The sequence below is a fragment of the Watersipora subatra genome, chromosome 5 (genome assembly GCF_963576615.1).
Source record: "Watersipora subatra chromosome 5, tzWatSuba1.1, whole genome shotgun sequence".
Lineage (NCBI taxonomy): Eukaryota > Metazoa > Bryozoa > Gymnolaemata > Cheilostomatida > Watersiporidae > Watersipora > Watersipora subatra.
In genome coordinates, this window is record NC_088712.1 from 40656447 (window position 1) to 40670582 (window position 14136).

General features: G+C 35.6%; 1 protein-coding gene across 1 annotated transcript in view; it reads left to right on the forward strand.

The window, feature by feature from the left end:
* The window catches only part of LOC137397622 (uncharacterized), a 66875-nt gene that overhangs the window by 37876 nt on the left and 14863 nt on the right, over positions 1-14136 (forward strand). The window contains exons 19-21 of the mRNA XM_068083915.1: positions 8961-9165; positions 11267-11594; positions 13669-13822. Of these exons, the coding sequence (XP_067940016.1) occupies positions 8961-9165; positions 11267-11594; positions 13669-13822 (687 nt within the window). The remainder of the gene's footprint in view (positions 1-8960; positions 9166-11266; positions 11595-13668; positions 13823-14136) is intronic.

Consider the following 14136-nt stretch of genomic DNA (forward strand, 5'->3'; position numbering starts at 1 on the left):
AATCACCCTCTACTGTTAAGTAGATATAGGTTGAAGTTTTTGATTTGATGCTGTTATGTAGTTATATTTCCAATCACCCTCTACTGTTAAGTAGATATAGGTTGTAGTTTTTGATTTGGTGTTGTTATGTAGTTATATTTCCAATCATCCTCTACTGTTAAGTAGATATAGGTTGTAGTTTTTGATTTGATGCTGTTAAGTAGTTATATTTCCAATCATCCTCTACTGTTAAGTAGATATAGGTTGAAGTTTTTGATTTGGTGTTGTTAAGTAGTTATATTTCCAATCACCCTCTACTGTTAAGTAGATATAGGTTGAAGTTTTTGATTTGGTGTTGTTATGTAGTTATATTTCCAATCACCCTCTACTGTTAAGTAGATATAGGTTGAAGTTTTTGATTTGATGCTGTTATGTAGTTATATTTCCAATCACCCTCTACTGTTAAGTAGATATAGGTTGTAGTTTTTGATTTGGTGTTGTTAAGTAGTTATATTTCCAATCACCCTCTACTGTTAAGTAGATATAGGTTGAAGTTTTTGATTTGGTGTTGTTATGTAGTTATATTTCCAATCATCCTCTACTGTTAAGTAGATATAGGTTGAAGTTTTTGATTTGATGCTGTTAAGTAGTTATATTTCCAATCACCCTCTACTGTTAAGTAGATATAGGTTGAAGTTTTTGATTTGATGCTGTTATGTAGTTATATTTCCAATCACCCTCTACTGTTAAGTAGATATAGGTTGTAGTTTTTGATTTGGTGTTGTTATGTAGTTATATTTCCAATCATCCTCTACTGTTAAGTAGATATAGGTTGAAGTTTTTGATTTGATGCTGTTAAGTAGTTATATTTCCAATCACCCTCTACTGTTAAGTAGATATAGGTTGTAGTTTTTGATTTGGTGTTGTTAAGTAGTTATATTTCCAATCACCCTCTACTGTTAAGTAGATATAGGTTGTAGTTTTTGATTTGGTGCTGTTTAGTAGTTATATTTCCAATCACCTTCTACTGTTAAGTAGATATAGGTTGAAGTTTTTGATTTGGTGCTGTTTAGTAGTTATATTTCCAATCACCCTCTACTGTTAAGTAGATATAGGTTGAAGTTTTTGATTTGGTGTTGTTATGTAGTTATATTTCCAATCATCCTCTACTGTTAAGTAGATATAGGTTGAAGTTTTTGATTTGATGCTGTTAAGTAGTTATATTTCCATTCACCCTCTACTGTTAAGTAGATATAGGTTGAAGTTTTTGATTTGGTGCTGTTTAGTAGTTATATTTCCAATCACCCTCTACTGTTAAGTAGATATAAGTTGAAGTTTTTAATTTGGTGCTGTTAAGTAGTTATATTTCCATTCACCCTTTACTGTTAAGTAGATATAGGTTGAAGTTTTTGATTTGGTGCTGTTAAGTAGTTATATTTTTAAAAAACATCCATGGTTCAAACTATTTTATTACATGTAATACAGTGGACTCCGCCATACAACATTAATTTGTTCTGGTGCTGGTGTTGGGATCGTAAGGCAGAAATGTCACATGTAGGAGCCTGGGATCCTATAATAATTATCCAGTGCAAACCCACTGAAAGCATTTAAAATGTCAAAATTTGTGATATGTACTGTACATATTAAATATTAGTAATACAATAGCATAGTTACTTTTGTAACTGTAGTTACCTATTTAGCAGTTATGGTCTGCAATAAAATGTATCATTATCAGTATGAACAGGACTGTATGGAGTTCTTACCTCCGAGACAGATGTAGTGGCTAACGACGATGTGACAGAGACTTGACAGCAACATGTTTGGTACATTAGACTTTTGTGCGCTACGGAACATACTGTTAACCTTCAATTTAACTTAATGAATTTAGTTTACCAAACACACACACTTGACGCTAAGTTTTAACCCTTTGAACCCTGGCCATTTTCTTCAAGGCGCGTCAGTAACCCTGGGCAACCTGTCCAACGATCCAAAATTTTTAAACTTTCATTAAATATATCTAAATGTGCTCATAATACAATGATATTTGGTAAAACATCAGTAAAAAAAGTCGGGCAACCCACAGCAAAGGTCATCAAACAGAAAAAACAGTACTTTACCATTATTCGGGCTAAAGCTATAAAAGTTTGTACGATTTTAAACAACTCATAAAAACATTTACCGTAGCATCATATCTATTGAGCACTTGTTCATCTTTATTTCATGACTCAAAATATACTGGAAAATTATAATTAGTATTATGAAATTCTTTATTTGCATCACAATCATTTATGAACTACCAACAAACGAGTCGTATTGATTTTTTCGTGATATCGTTTTAATAAAATTTGTTATTAAAATGAAGGAAGTCGGTAAAGATGTTTCTAAACTGTTACAAATGGAAGTGAAATTTCTGGTCTAACATCCTGTGCAAGAATTAATTTGAGTGGTTTACGCTGTTACTTAGAAACAGATTTTGTAAACAAAGCCATGAGAATGCCGGAATTCCGGCGTTGAGGGTTCTGACACACCCTACCCAATGTCGGAAAACCGGCCGTTAGGGTTCAAAGGGTTAATATTTTACTAAACTTCACATTAATTTTGTCATTGTCTCAATTGTTTAATACCCATCTGTTTCCGGCTTGATGCTTTTCGCTTTGCTTTCGCTGTAACTTTTAGCCGACTATTAAAATTGTCTTAAACTAACTCGACAAGAAAGTCCGAGCGATGTGGTTCAAATTTAAATTTCAGAGAGATAATGTCGTTGATACCGTATGGCGGGGAAAATGCCATAACGAGTACTGGAAAAATTTTGTATTCCACATCTTAAGGTGAGAAAATCGTAAGGTAAAGACACCATAACTCAGACACCCACTGTAGTATTTTATTATCTAACCATTTTTAGACATATTGTTCCAATTAAATTCAATTACAAAAGAGTTCCATATTCAATTAATTTTTTTAATTTAAAGTAGTCTGTTAAATATGTAAATCTTGAAGTTATACATGATCTTCTGCCTCCAAAAAAGAACCTGCAATGATTCATCACAGGAAAGAGAAGAAGCCCTTAAAAAAGACAGGTTAAGAAAAGCAGCTGCTAGAGCTTTGGAAACTGAGCAGCAAAGAAATGAACGCTTAGCAAAAAACAGGGAAAGGACAGCACGACTTCGAGCATCACAGACTGATCAGCAACGTCAACTAAGCCGAGGAATTGGCCGAGAGAGGATGGCAGCAAAAAGATATCTAGAGTCTGATGAACAACGTGAGCAAAGACTGGCTCGTGCTCGAGAGAGGATTGCAGCAAAAAGATCTCTAGAGACTTATGAGCAACGTGAACGAAGACTAGCATATGAGCGAGAGAGGGTGACAACAAAAAGATCTCTAGAGTCTGATGAACAACGTGAGCGAAGACTGGCAGGTGACCGAGAGAGGTTGACAGCAAAAAGATCTCAAGAGACTGATGAGCAACGGGAGCAAAGACTGGCACGAGACCGAGAGATGGTGGCAGCAAAAAGATCCTTAGAGACTGATGAACAACGTGAGCAAAGATTGGCTCGTGAACGAGAGAGGATGGCAGCAACAAGATCCCGAGAGACGGATGAGCAACATGAGCAAAGACTGGCATATGACCGAGAGAAGATTAAAACCGTAAGATGTTTGCAGGACACACACAAAAATAAACAAATGCATTCCTTTAAAATGGAGAATGGTTAATGTTGTATATGGTAAATAAAAACAAGTTTTCTTTGGAGAAACTTTTATTATCTTTTGCGACGGCGGTCAGCTAGCATATTATTCAGTATCCAGTTGTGTGTTAGCCTAAAACTATGAAAGCTTTTACCTTCAAGTTTATGATGGCTAGCCAGCAGGTACCAACAGTGAGGTATAGAATGATACCAGATGAATGACCGGCATTAAAGGGTAATAAAAAAATCTGCATTGAAAGTTTATTCTTAATCAACATCTACAACATTTACCTTTCTAACGTTTAAATGAAGGCATTTGTTTATTTCTGTGTGTGTCCAGCCAATCCATGTTTCAAATATCCGAAAGCTCAAGGCATAGCTAAAACCGATGGTTGAAAATCTGAGTAGCCTAAGCTAGTCTAAATATATATATTTAAGTGTTTTTCATTCGTAGTTTTTTATTTATATATCTGATTTTTTTTATCTTTGGCCCGTATGTTTGAACTAGCTGACACCTACTTTTGTCATTACTGCACCACCTAGGAGGTAGACAAATTATGCATTGTCCATTTTAAAGGTGGGTGCCCAGTGGATATATCATCACCGAAATTTTACACAATGGGTAAAACCATTTACACAACAAGTAAAACCAATTTTACACAATATCTAGACCACTTAGTTGTTGTACACATAGTTCATTATATGAAAATGCAAACCCTCCAAGACTCTCCATCATTAGAAATTGGTTTGGTGCAGTTCAAATAAATTTAGAGGAAAAATAAAACGTCAGTAAAGGTGTTTAAATGTAAAATAATTAGCCAGCAATGGCTAGATAAGATCTGTTCAACTACAATGATTACAATGGAAATTATTTGTTATCGATACAGTTAATACAAACTGAGAAAACAAAATAAATATCATGAATATGTTGAATTACTAATAACAATGAGCACATCGAAGTGTTTGTATGAATGAGGTTATTGTAAAAAAAACAGGTACCCAAAATTTTGACTTACAGCAATACTGGCACAAACATAAAAATGCGATATCGGATTAAAATACATCACTGAAACGCACGAGAGTAAACAATGTTCTTTGTCTGACCGAGCAGAGAGAATGTATAGGCCATCTCTAATGCCTACTTGAGATAACGCAATATACAACTGTCCATGCGAACAGCAAGGTGTTACACCTGTACTGCTGGTTTTTTCAATAAATTTGTTTGAACTGCGCAAAACACTTCTCATAATATGAAGTTTTAGAGGGTTTGTATTGCCATTTTCATGTAATGAACTTTGTGTGTTACAACAATCAAGTTCATTAGATATTACACATCTTATAAAATTTTGGTGGTTGATAGAAACTGCTAATGACAACCACTTTATTATATATATTAAGACTAGTTTAAGTTACTCAAATTCGTTAGGTGAAGAAACTTAGCCAATGGCTACTGCATTGCCTCCAATGTTTATAAGCTGTTTTTAAGCAAATGTGTCGCATAAGAAGAAATGTTTTCTAACTACCGTAAAATGTTTTACAACAATCTGTTTTGGCTATGAGCTTTCAAATATTTGAATTATCCATTAGCCGGACACACACGCAAATGAACAAAGACTTTCATGTAAAAGTCAAAATGGTAAGTGTTGTATGTTGAGTAAAAATAATTTTTTTATGGTGAAACGTCCTTTTGCCTTGCTGGCATCCAGCATTGCACCCTGAAACAGACCACTGGGCATTCAGCGTTCCACCCTAAATGCCCAGTGTTGCATTTACCACTATTGCACGCTGAATGTCCAGCGCTGTGTATATACACGTATATGACATTTCTATACATACAACATTTCTGTGTACTGTTTTTATTTCTCTGTAATTAATACTGTACTGGCTGCAGTACTTACTACAGATCTATACGGATAGCAATAGTTCTGTTTTCCATGTGAGTTTAAGCATTTTTCTTCAGGTATGGGCATGCATTGGCACGCATTTTTGTTCATAACGATAGCTGCAGTGTTAAGCATGAAGCCATAAAATATTGGCATAAGTAATAAGTGTGCCCAATTTATTCTATAGTATAGCCAGTTGGCTAGCATAGTTTATTGGATATATGCCTGTCTGCAGAACCGGAGGTTCTGATTTCAAACCCAGTGTGCAGCAGATTTTTATTTCTAAAATTTTATCGCTATAGCTGGACACACGAACATACAAACATTGAGATATATATCCACTCATCTTACAGACAGTACTGTTTCAGCTATTAAAGCCTCATCAGTACAGCTAATTGCTCGCAAGGGAGATAACTCCTATTGCTAATGAAAATTGGTTTGTGTCATAAAACAACTGTGTTGTCTCACTGTTTTTAAGAAAGTCAATGTCTGACACAATAGTGCTCAAATCACTAAAGTGATGAGCCTTTAAGGTTTAACAATGCGGTTAAAGCATTGTTAAACCTCGCATTAAGGTTTAGCAATGTCACACCTCTCACGAAGCACTCAACCAAACCGAAATAAGAGAGTGTAATACTCATGCTTCAGACTCTACTGTTTCGTCAATTGAAGCCACATTTGTGCAGCCCAGAGCTGTCAAGAGAGAGATAACTCCCATTGCCAACGAGGAGTTGACTTCTTGCCATGAAACAACTTCATATAATATAGATATTAATATATACAGTCAAACTCGGATAACTTGCCCTCGAATAGCTCGAACACTTGGTTAACTCGAACGAATTTGTTTGGACTGTTCCCGCCCAATGATAAATTGCTTAAGATAACTCGAACTTAACATCATTAACTTGAACGATTTTTTGCCCAAACACCTACCGAGACGGTTGTTATCACTTTAGAATAACTTTATCACTTTATTCCAAGCCATAGAGATAAACATCAACTTTTAGAAGTTCTTAGGCGTCGTTATTACCATCATCGACAAAATATTTTCAATAACGACTTTTCTATAGGTTTGCAAAAAATCACATTTTAAAAAAACATCCGCTTTGCAATGGCCCTGCGAAAGCAAGGAAAAGCGTAGTTACCTTCGAATAAACCTAATCCTTTCACTGCCGTATGCGCATTTAAGCGAAATCTATGGTCATTTTTGCGAATCTCCTAGCAATTGCGGAGTAGCTTAATTTTGTTATTCGTTGACAACATAACCAACGATCTTTAGGGCTTTTATGGTGTTGACAGTGTTGTCTGACGATTTCTCTATAAAATTAGCTTAAAATAACGAAGCAATTTCAAATTTTTGTTTGCGAATTTCCAACTTGAGAACGAAAATTTTTTGTATAAGCTTTTGTAATTATCTCCCGAGTTAGAAAAAAGATGATTACTTATGTTGATGATATTATAGCCAATTCAGATTTTTGGGATTCTACTGAAAATTAAAGTAGAAGCGCTGACTCTGATGGTGTTGAAAGTAGTAGTTTTGTAAAAGTAAGGAACATTGTAGAGGATCGTTTTAGCTTTGTAGCGATCGTAGCTTCACATAGCTTTAGCAATGCACAAAGTATAGATAGGCCTACATTGAATTTATTGCATGGCAGTGTTTTTAACATATTGGAAAAATAAAATATGTAACAAAACTGTTCAACCCTTTAACTTGCAACAAGCAATCTATGCTTTTGATTTATATATAGTTTGTATATGTACGTGTATCTACAGATAAATACATGCACTTGTGACAATGCTCTGATAACTTGAACACTCTAATAACTCGAACACTTTTGCTTGGTCCCGTTAAGTTTGAGTTATCCAAGTTTCACTGTAGATATATATATCTCTATACATATATTTCTCAGTTTGTGTTTGTCCAGCATTAGCTATTAAAATCTTACAATTGAAATTTCGCATTTTGATGGACTTAAACTCAAGGAGATTGCAACCGCAAGTTTTAAATCCACGCCCTCTACCACTGAGCTATTCAAGACATATTGATCAGATATGTTATCATATACCGTATAGAGTATCCACACGCTAAATGACGTATTATTTGAAACTCTATGAATTCTATTACCTCTATGAAACGCGATGCTTTTTCATGGTTTCTTGAACTTCTAATTTTGGTTTTTTGTAAGGTTCAATTGTTATATCGCGGTCAAGGCTAATTCTTTTCACGCTGACGATCTCCTTAGGAAGAGCTTCAACATTCTCTGTTTGTTCGGTCAGACAAAGATAGTACGATATCTCATTTTTACATCTGTACAGTATCAAGAAGTACCAGTATCGTTGTATTCAAAGTTTTGATGGATAGCTTTTGCTGGAACAGCAACCTTTCTAATACACACACACACACACTTCTATGCAAGAATTGATATTATTAATTCAACACATTCAGAATTTTTATTTTGTTTTTTTCAGTTTGTATTGTATCATTACCGAATCATCTTTTATTGTAATCGCAGCAAAACAGACTTAATTTAGCTATTACTTGCTAATTATTTCACATTTACATTCAAACCCTTTTGTAGTTGTTTTTTTTTCAATTATTTGGCCTGCACAAAACATTTTCCTTACAACTACACAAAACACTTTTGTCATGATATGTAGTTTGAAAATTAGAATGGCAAATGTTGTTATATATATGTTAAATACAAATCAATTTTCTGTCCGAAGAATTTTTTATTACCCAGGCAACGCCAGGTAGTACAGCTAGTATATATATATATATATATATAAAAATTTATATATATATATATATATATATAAAGATTTAGCTTCATATGGACCACTCTTTATTAGCATTACATAAGTAGTTATCTTTTTTATAATCATACAGTACATTAGGAAATGTATACAAATTCAAAGACATTTTTTTGCTGAAGTATATGTATAAATATATATATATATATACATATAATGTCCTTGAGTTTATATTCAACACTCATTAATATATGTTCAAGCAGTATTGGCATGCTGATGCGTAACAGATAGACTCTAGCCTGACTTTTCTAATGATGTCCAATGTCATTCCTTATTGGCACTTGCACGGCTGCTGATTGCCATTAGAAGTAGCAAATCAATTACCTGAAAGGTACTTTGGTGTTGACTAGACCGTCAGGTGATAGCTAAGAGAGGAGAAAGAGATTGGTTGGAAATGTGCTTTTCTGTTTGTTACCTCTTGTTATCATTGTATAAGTTTTCTACCCAACTTTGTATAGCATACTAAAGATACACTACTACAAAATTGAGTTTCATGGAGGTCGCTGTCCTATTGTCTCTCACTGTCACTCTTATTAAACTCGATGCTAAGCCAGTGTTTCTAGATATATATTATCTTTGCTTGTACAAGCGTTATTTTATCCAGAATGGGGGAGTGCTTATGCTGTCAGGGTCACCCAACACCATCCCCTCTACCAATCTGCCAATGAGACCGATGATGCTTGGTTCCAGTCTAGCTTCCATCAGCAGCTCCTTGCCTTCCATACCTGTGACTATCGTGTCTAATCAGAACCGCATGCCTATGCGCGCTGCCAATTCCCGTCTTTCTACTATGAATGGCTCTGCTGCTGGTTAGTACATAGCAGAATATGTTAAATCTTTAGTTATGGTAGGGTTTTTATCGATACAAGAATGTGGAACATGATGTATTATATGAGGTGCTGGGAGTTGACGTATGGCTGTATAGGTCGATATCTTTGTATAGCTGATCGCTTTACGATAGCCTGATTCTGTGTGGCGATTCTCTCAATTATGTTTTGTGATTTTTTGCTTACAAGCTTAAAACATGATTTTTTCCCAAAAATCTTAACAAAGTTTAATTTTGGAAAAATAAATTTCAAAAATGTTCATTAATAACAGGGTTAAGCTTGCAAGTGTGTTGCCTTAAGGCTTTTTTTTAATTCCAGAGCTGGATATCTGGTCAGTATTGACTTAATAATGCTAAATAATATATGAATTAAAAGTACACTAACCCATGTTCTACCAGTGTATATATTAAGTATGTCAGGTTCTATCAGATATGTAATGAAAAATACCTGTCAAACATATCTCTCGGTTACTGCTTGTCGGTTACCAAAGGTTGAGCCCGTGTTTTATTGTGCCATCATTATGTATGTAGATTCATTAGCTTGTTTCATTTGAAGTCTGTTGGCTGTCTGCTATTGACAGCCATTTAAAGAATAGAGAAAGCAAACACATTGCATCATGGTCATCATAATTGGGAACATAACTACAACTTTACTAGTGTTCAGGTGCGCAACAGTGTGTATAGTATAACCTATCTAGTCGCGCTCTACGTCTGTGGTTATCTGATCTGTGGTTGTTAGATGTAAGTTGAATAAAAAGACCTTCGATCATTTTCAAATAAAAATAGTCGCGTAGCTAGTCTACTAGTGATCGTGTCAAAGACTTTCACAACCGTATCTTATTTGATACACACTAGTCGTATCTGTATTATTGCTCATTAAAAAATATAGAAAATTAAGTGGCGGGGGAACATTGCATGCCAAACTTGAAATTTGTACAATGAGCTGTGAAATTCGATTTGTAAATATTACATCAGTTTCCTTTATAGGAAGTTGAACTTTTAACATGAGCGCTTGTTTACAATACAGACCTTTTTTATTCATTCTCATGTCAGTTAGCCCGACCTTTTGGCCTCTTTTTGGCAAGTTCACTATTTTTGTGCCTTCACAACAATCTGGTGTAATTTTTTTATTTTCATGTTTAATTGCTTTTTTGGTGACTTTCCAAATACAGTAATTCAGGCAAGCTTTTAGTAAGACAGCCAACATTTTAGGGTTTTAATTGTTTTCACAAATATTCCAAAATTTTGAGTCATATGTGACATTCATTTCACATCGAGTTAACCATTGTGTCTTGAAAATTATATACTTTAATTGATTGTTCACAAATTTGAGTGTGGTTCTGTAACTTTTGACAAATGGGTATTCGTGTTACATAATAGCTGAATCTAGTTTCCAGTTCGTTAAAAAGTTGTTTTTCCTTCATAAAATTGCCCAAAGTGATTGCAGCGGAAATGCACCTAAAGCCTGGTTCCCATATCGATTGCGAGACCCCGATGGTAATCTTGCGCAGCAAAACACTTGCGACACTAGGCTTGGCGGCTTCTGTTCACATAAAACCGAATCGCTAATAATCGCATAAAAATGTTCGCTTGTCATGCAGTTTCAATAATGCTGACCTTCGTCTGTACAGTGCATTTCGGGAAGGTTTTGCCTGCGGCTTTTCACGAAATTTGAACAGCGCTAAGCTCTTGCGTTGATCGCCGGCAACTGCCAGCAGTACTCAGCGCGTAGGTTCACATTTCACAGCTGATAGCCTGCGGTGCTGTCGCCGGTGCTTGTGGCATATATGGGAACCAGGCTTTAGCGCTGTCATGGCCATTCTCTACGCAACAGTGATTATCGATACCAGCAAAGCTATATATCTAAGTAGTCAACCATGAAATGAAGATGATTAATTTATGGTTAAATTCTTTTCAAACACTGTTTTAATTCTGCCTGTGGTTTCTGGATCCCATATGAAAGTTGTTGAATATCTTCAAGATATACCAGGTACTTGCAAGACTGGCTTGCTAACTCTTGGTTTGTCTTGCATCTAATGATAGTTTTGCATATATAATAGCCTATGTTTCAATATGTGTTGCAGGCGCATCACTAAAGCCAGTGCAAGTACAGTTGCAACCTGGAAACAACACTAAATATGTTCTAGTCAATCCATCGGCCACTGGAAGCTCTATATTGAGTCTCGCAAGCTCATCTACAGACAAGCCTTTGATTGTCACCTCTGTCTCTAAGGCGAACAATCGGCCATTGGTGACCTTGACATCTGGCACGAATGTGAAAAGGGTGATTGATTCAGCCAATTCTAAGCCACCCAAGAAGCTCATCGATTTAGCCGTTAAGAGGTGTAAGTTTGAGAAAGGCGCTCAGACAGACGTACCGACACCTGTTCTAGAACACAAGGCTAAAGTTAGGTAAGGCCATTCAGAGGTTGATTGTTTCCCTGATTGTTAGCGCCGGCGGTTTAACAGAATTACAAAACTCCATGTGGCTTCCATCGATGGTCCGTTCCATTTACCTATTATTTTTTATATACTGTTTTTTTTCACACCATGCGGGGCACCATATCATAGGCTGCAGTCTCAATTCCGTGGTCTATTCCTGTACTTCACCAATACATAAGGCTGACCATATTATTAATTTCAAGACAAAGTAAAAAACTTCTTTAGGTTTTTATGTGTGTCTTTAGGTGCGAAAAATATGGTTAATGTGACACCAACCAGTTAGTTAGTATAGCGTTTTTGGTACCAGCAATGAGGATTGAACATCTGGTAACGTTTCGATGTAGATTTTTAGAATTTTTAAAAGGTTCTTAGAGTACTGACAGCATGCAGATGCTCGGGATTTTATTCCTTTTCTATCAGATTTTAGGACAGTTTTCAGGACAATCAATCAGATCCAGAGTGAAGTATTTGAAGAGATACCGTGAAAGTGATTATCATTTTCCTTTACTAAAAAGATGCAGAAAACACCCACGAATCTATATTAAGGAATCGCCTTTGTCATGCGCCCGAGTCAGTGTCTGCCTGTCTGCTTAGATGCTACGAGTTTCCACATTTTTTGGTAGATTTTATTCAAATTACACAGACGCGCGTTCTGTGCCATACACCAGATCGTGAGAAATATTTGGATTTTAAAACTTCGTCTGAGTTTTAAAATCCAAATATTTCTCGCGATCTGGTGTAAGGCACGGAGCGCGCGTCTGTGTAGTTTGGATAAAATCTACCAAAAAATGTGGAAACTCGCAGCATCTAAGCAGACAGACAGTCTTGAGTTCTTGAGTTACATGTCTCTATTCTGTTGGTCTCTTTGTAACTATAGATGTCATGACCACATCGATTTTAATCTTGCAACATATTGGCAATCAATTGACCTCAAACATAAAAAACTGCAAATGATTGGAAAATACCGATGCATTCTGATAAAATTTACTAAAATTATATTAATATTCATATTTAAAGGTTGACTTGCAACAAAATTCACATTACAGTTATTTGGTATCAAAAGATTCACCATGTCTTACTCTGTTGTGTTGTAGATGCCAAATATGTGGAAATGTGATTACAAGCTCTTAAAAACTCAAAAACGAAAAGCCGCCGTAGATTGGAATCTCTTTATTTCTCTGACGTAGTCATGAAATTTATTTATTGTTTTTTCACGTGATGTTCTCACATGAATTGAAAGGCCAATAAAAAGCTCAATATAAAACTTATCGTAGTACTAGTTTATGACAAATACTTCGAGTTTTACCGAAGACCCCATATCAAATATAGATGCTCGCTACTTTACAGTTTTGTTTCGGTTTGGTCTAATCGCCAAGTCGTAATCTGATCATGTGACCCAATACTTCGCAAATAATTTCCGCAGCACTTTTCGATTATCACAAGTGACCAACAGGCTCGTCATGATTATCAGACAATGATATGTACTCCTTCGAGGTAAGATTAAAAAATTAAACGAATTTTTACTGTGAGTTATAAGATATCACTGCTAAAAGCGACAGCATTACAATGACGATAAAACAGATGTGTCAGAACAATAGACATGGTTTAATTGGATGCGTGAAGTATATTTGTGAAAATATTTCGGCAAATAAGGTTGCATGAAAGTGTAAACAGAAACCATCTACCACAGCTACGTCACATTTGAGCCGTTTTGGAAAGAGAATCCAAACTACGGCGGTCTCGTGTGGCTGCAATTATCTGTTCGGTTTTTAGCTTTTAACAGCTTGTAATCACATTTCCACGTATTTGGCACATACAACACAACAGAGTAAGACATTGTGAATTTTTTGATATCAAATAACTGTAATGTGAATTTTGTTGCAAGTCAACCTTTAACAATGCTTTATCTAATATCCAATCTCTTAGCAGGGAACATTTCTGTTTAAAATGAAATTATTATCGATGAAGTAATGGATCATCAGGCGTTATAACTTTGCTTATTTATCAGATGTATATATTAGTTGTATTATTGATGCGTTTACAGATGTCAGTACAATCACTACAACTTGAGCTTTTCTTTGACTGGTTCACTCTATGGATGTCTGCTCAAAATCTTCAGCCATCTTTCCATCTACGATAGACTGAGAGCTGGACAAGTCTGCAAGATGTGGCGGGCAGTTTCTCAGGACTTTTCACTGGTAAGAGATTACTCAGCCATAATCATAGGATTAGTGATTGTAAATTGTTTGAAGCAGCGCTGTAAGGTAAGGTTATTATTCCGGTTCTCTTCAGGTGTGAATGACCATTTTAGCATGTGGGAAGAGAGATTGTCTGGGCTTTGTTAGTAGATATTGCGGGTATTATCACGAGTCCCTTCTTGTAAAGGTCTCGTTGCAGTAAGCCAACAGAGTCCTCCAAATGTACATAGTTCAAGAAAAGCAACCAAAGTTTGTAACATTTGGTCAGACCAGACAACTGTACAGAAAATTAAGGGTACCAGTTCCCGGCAGTG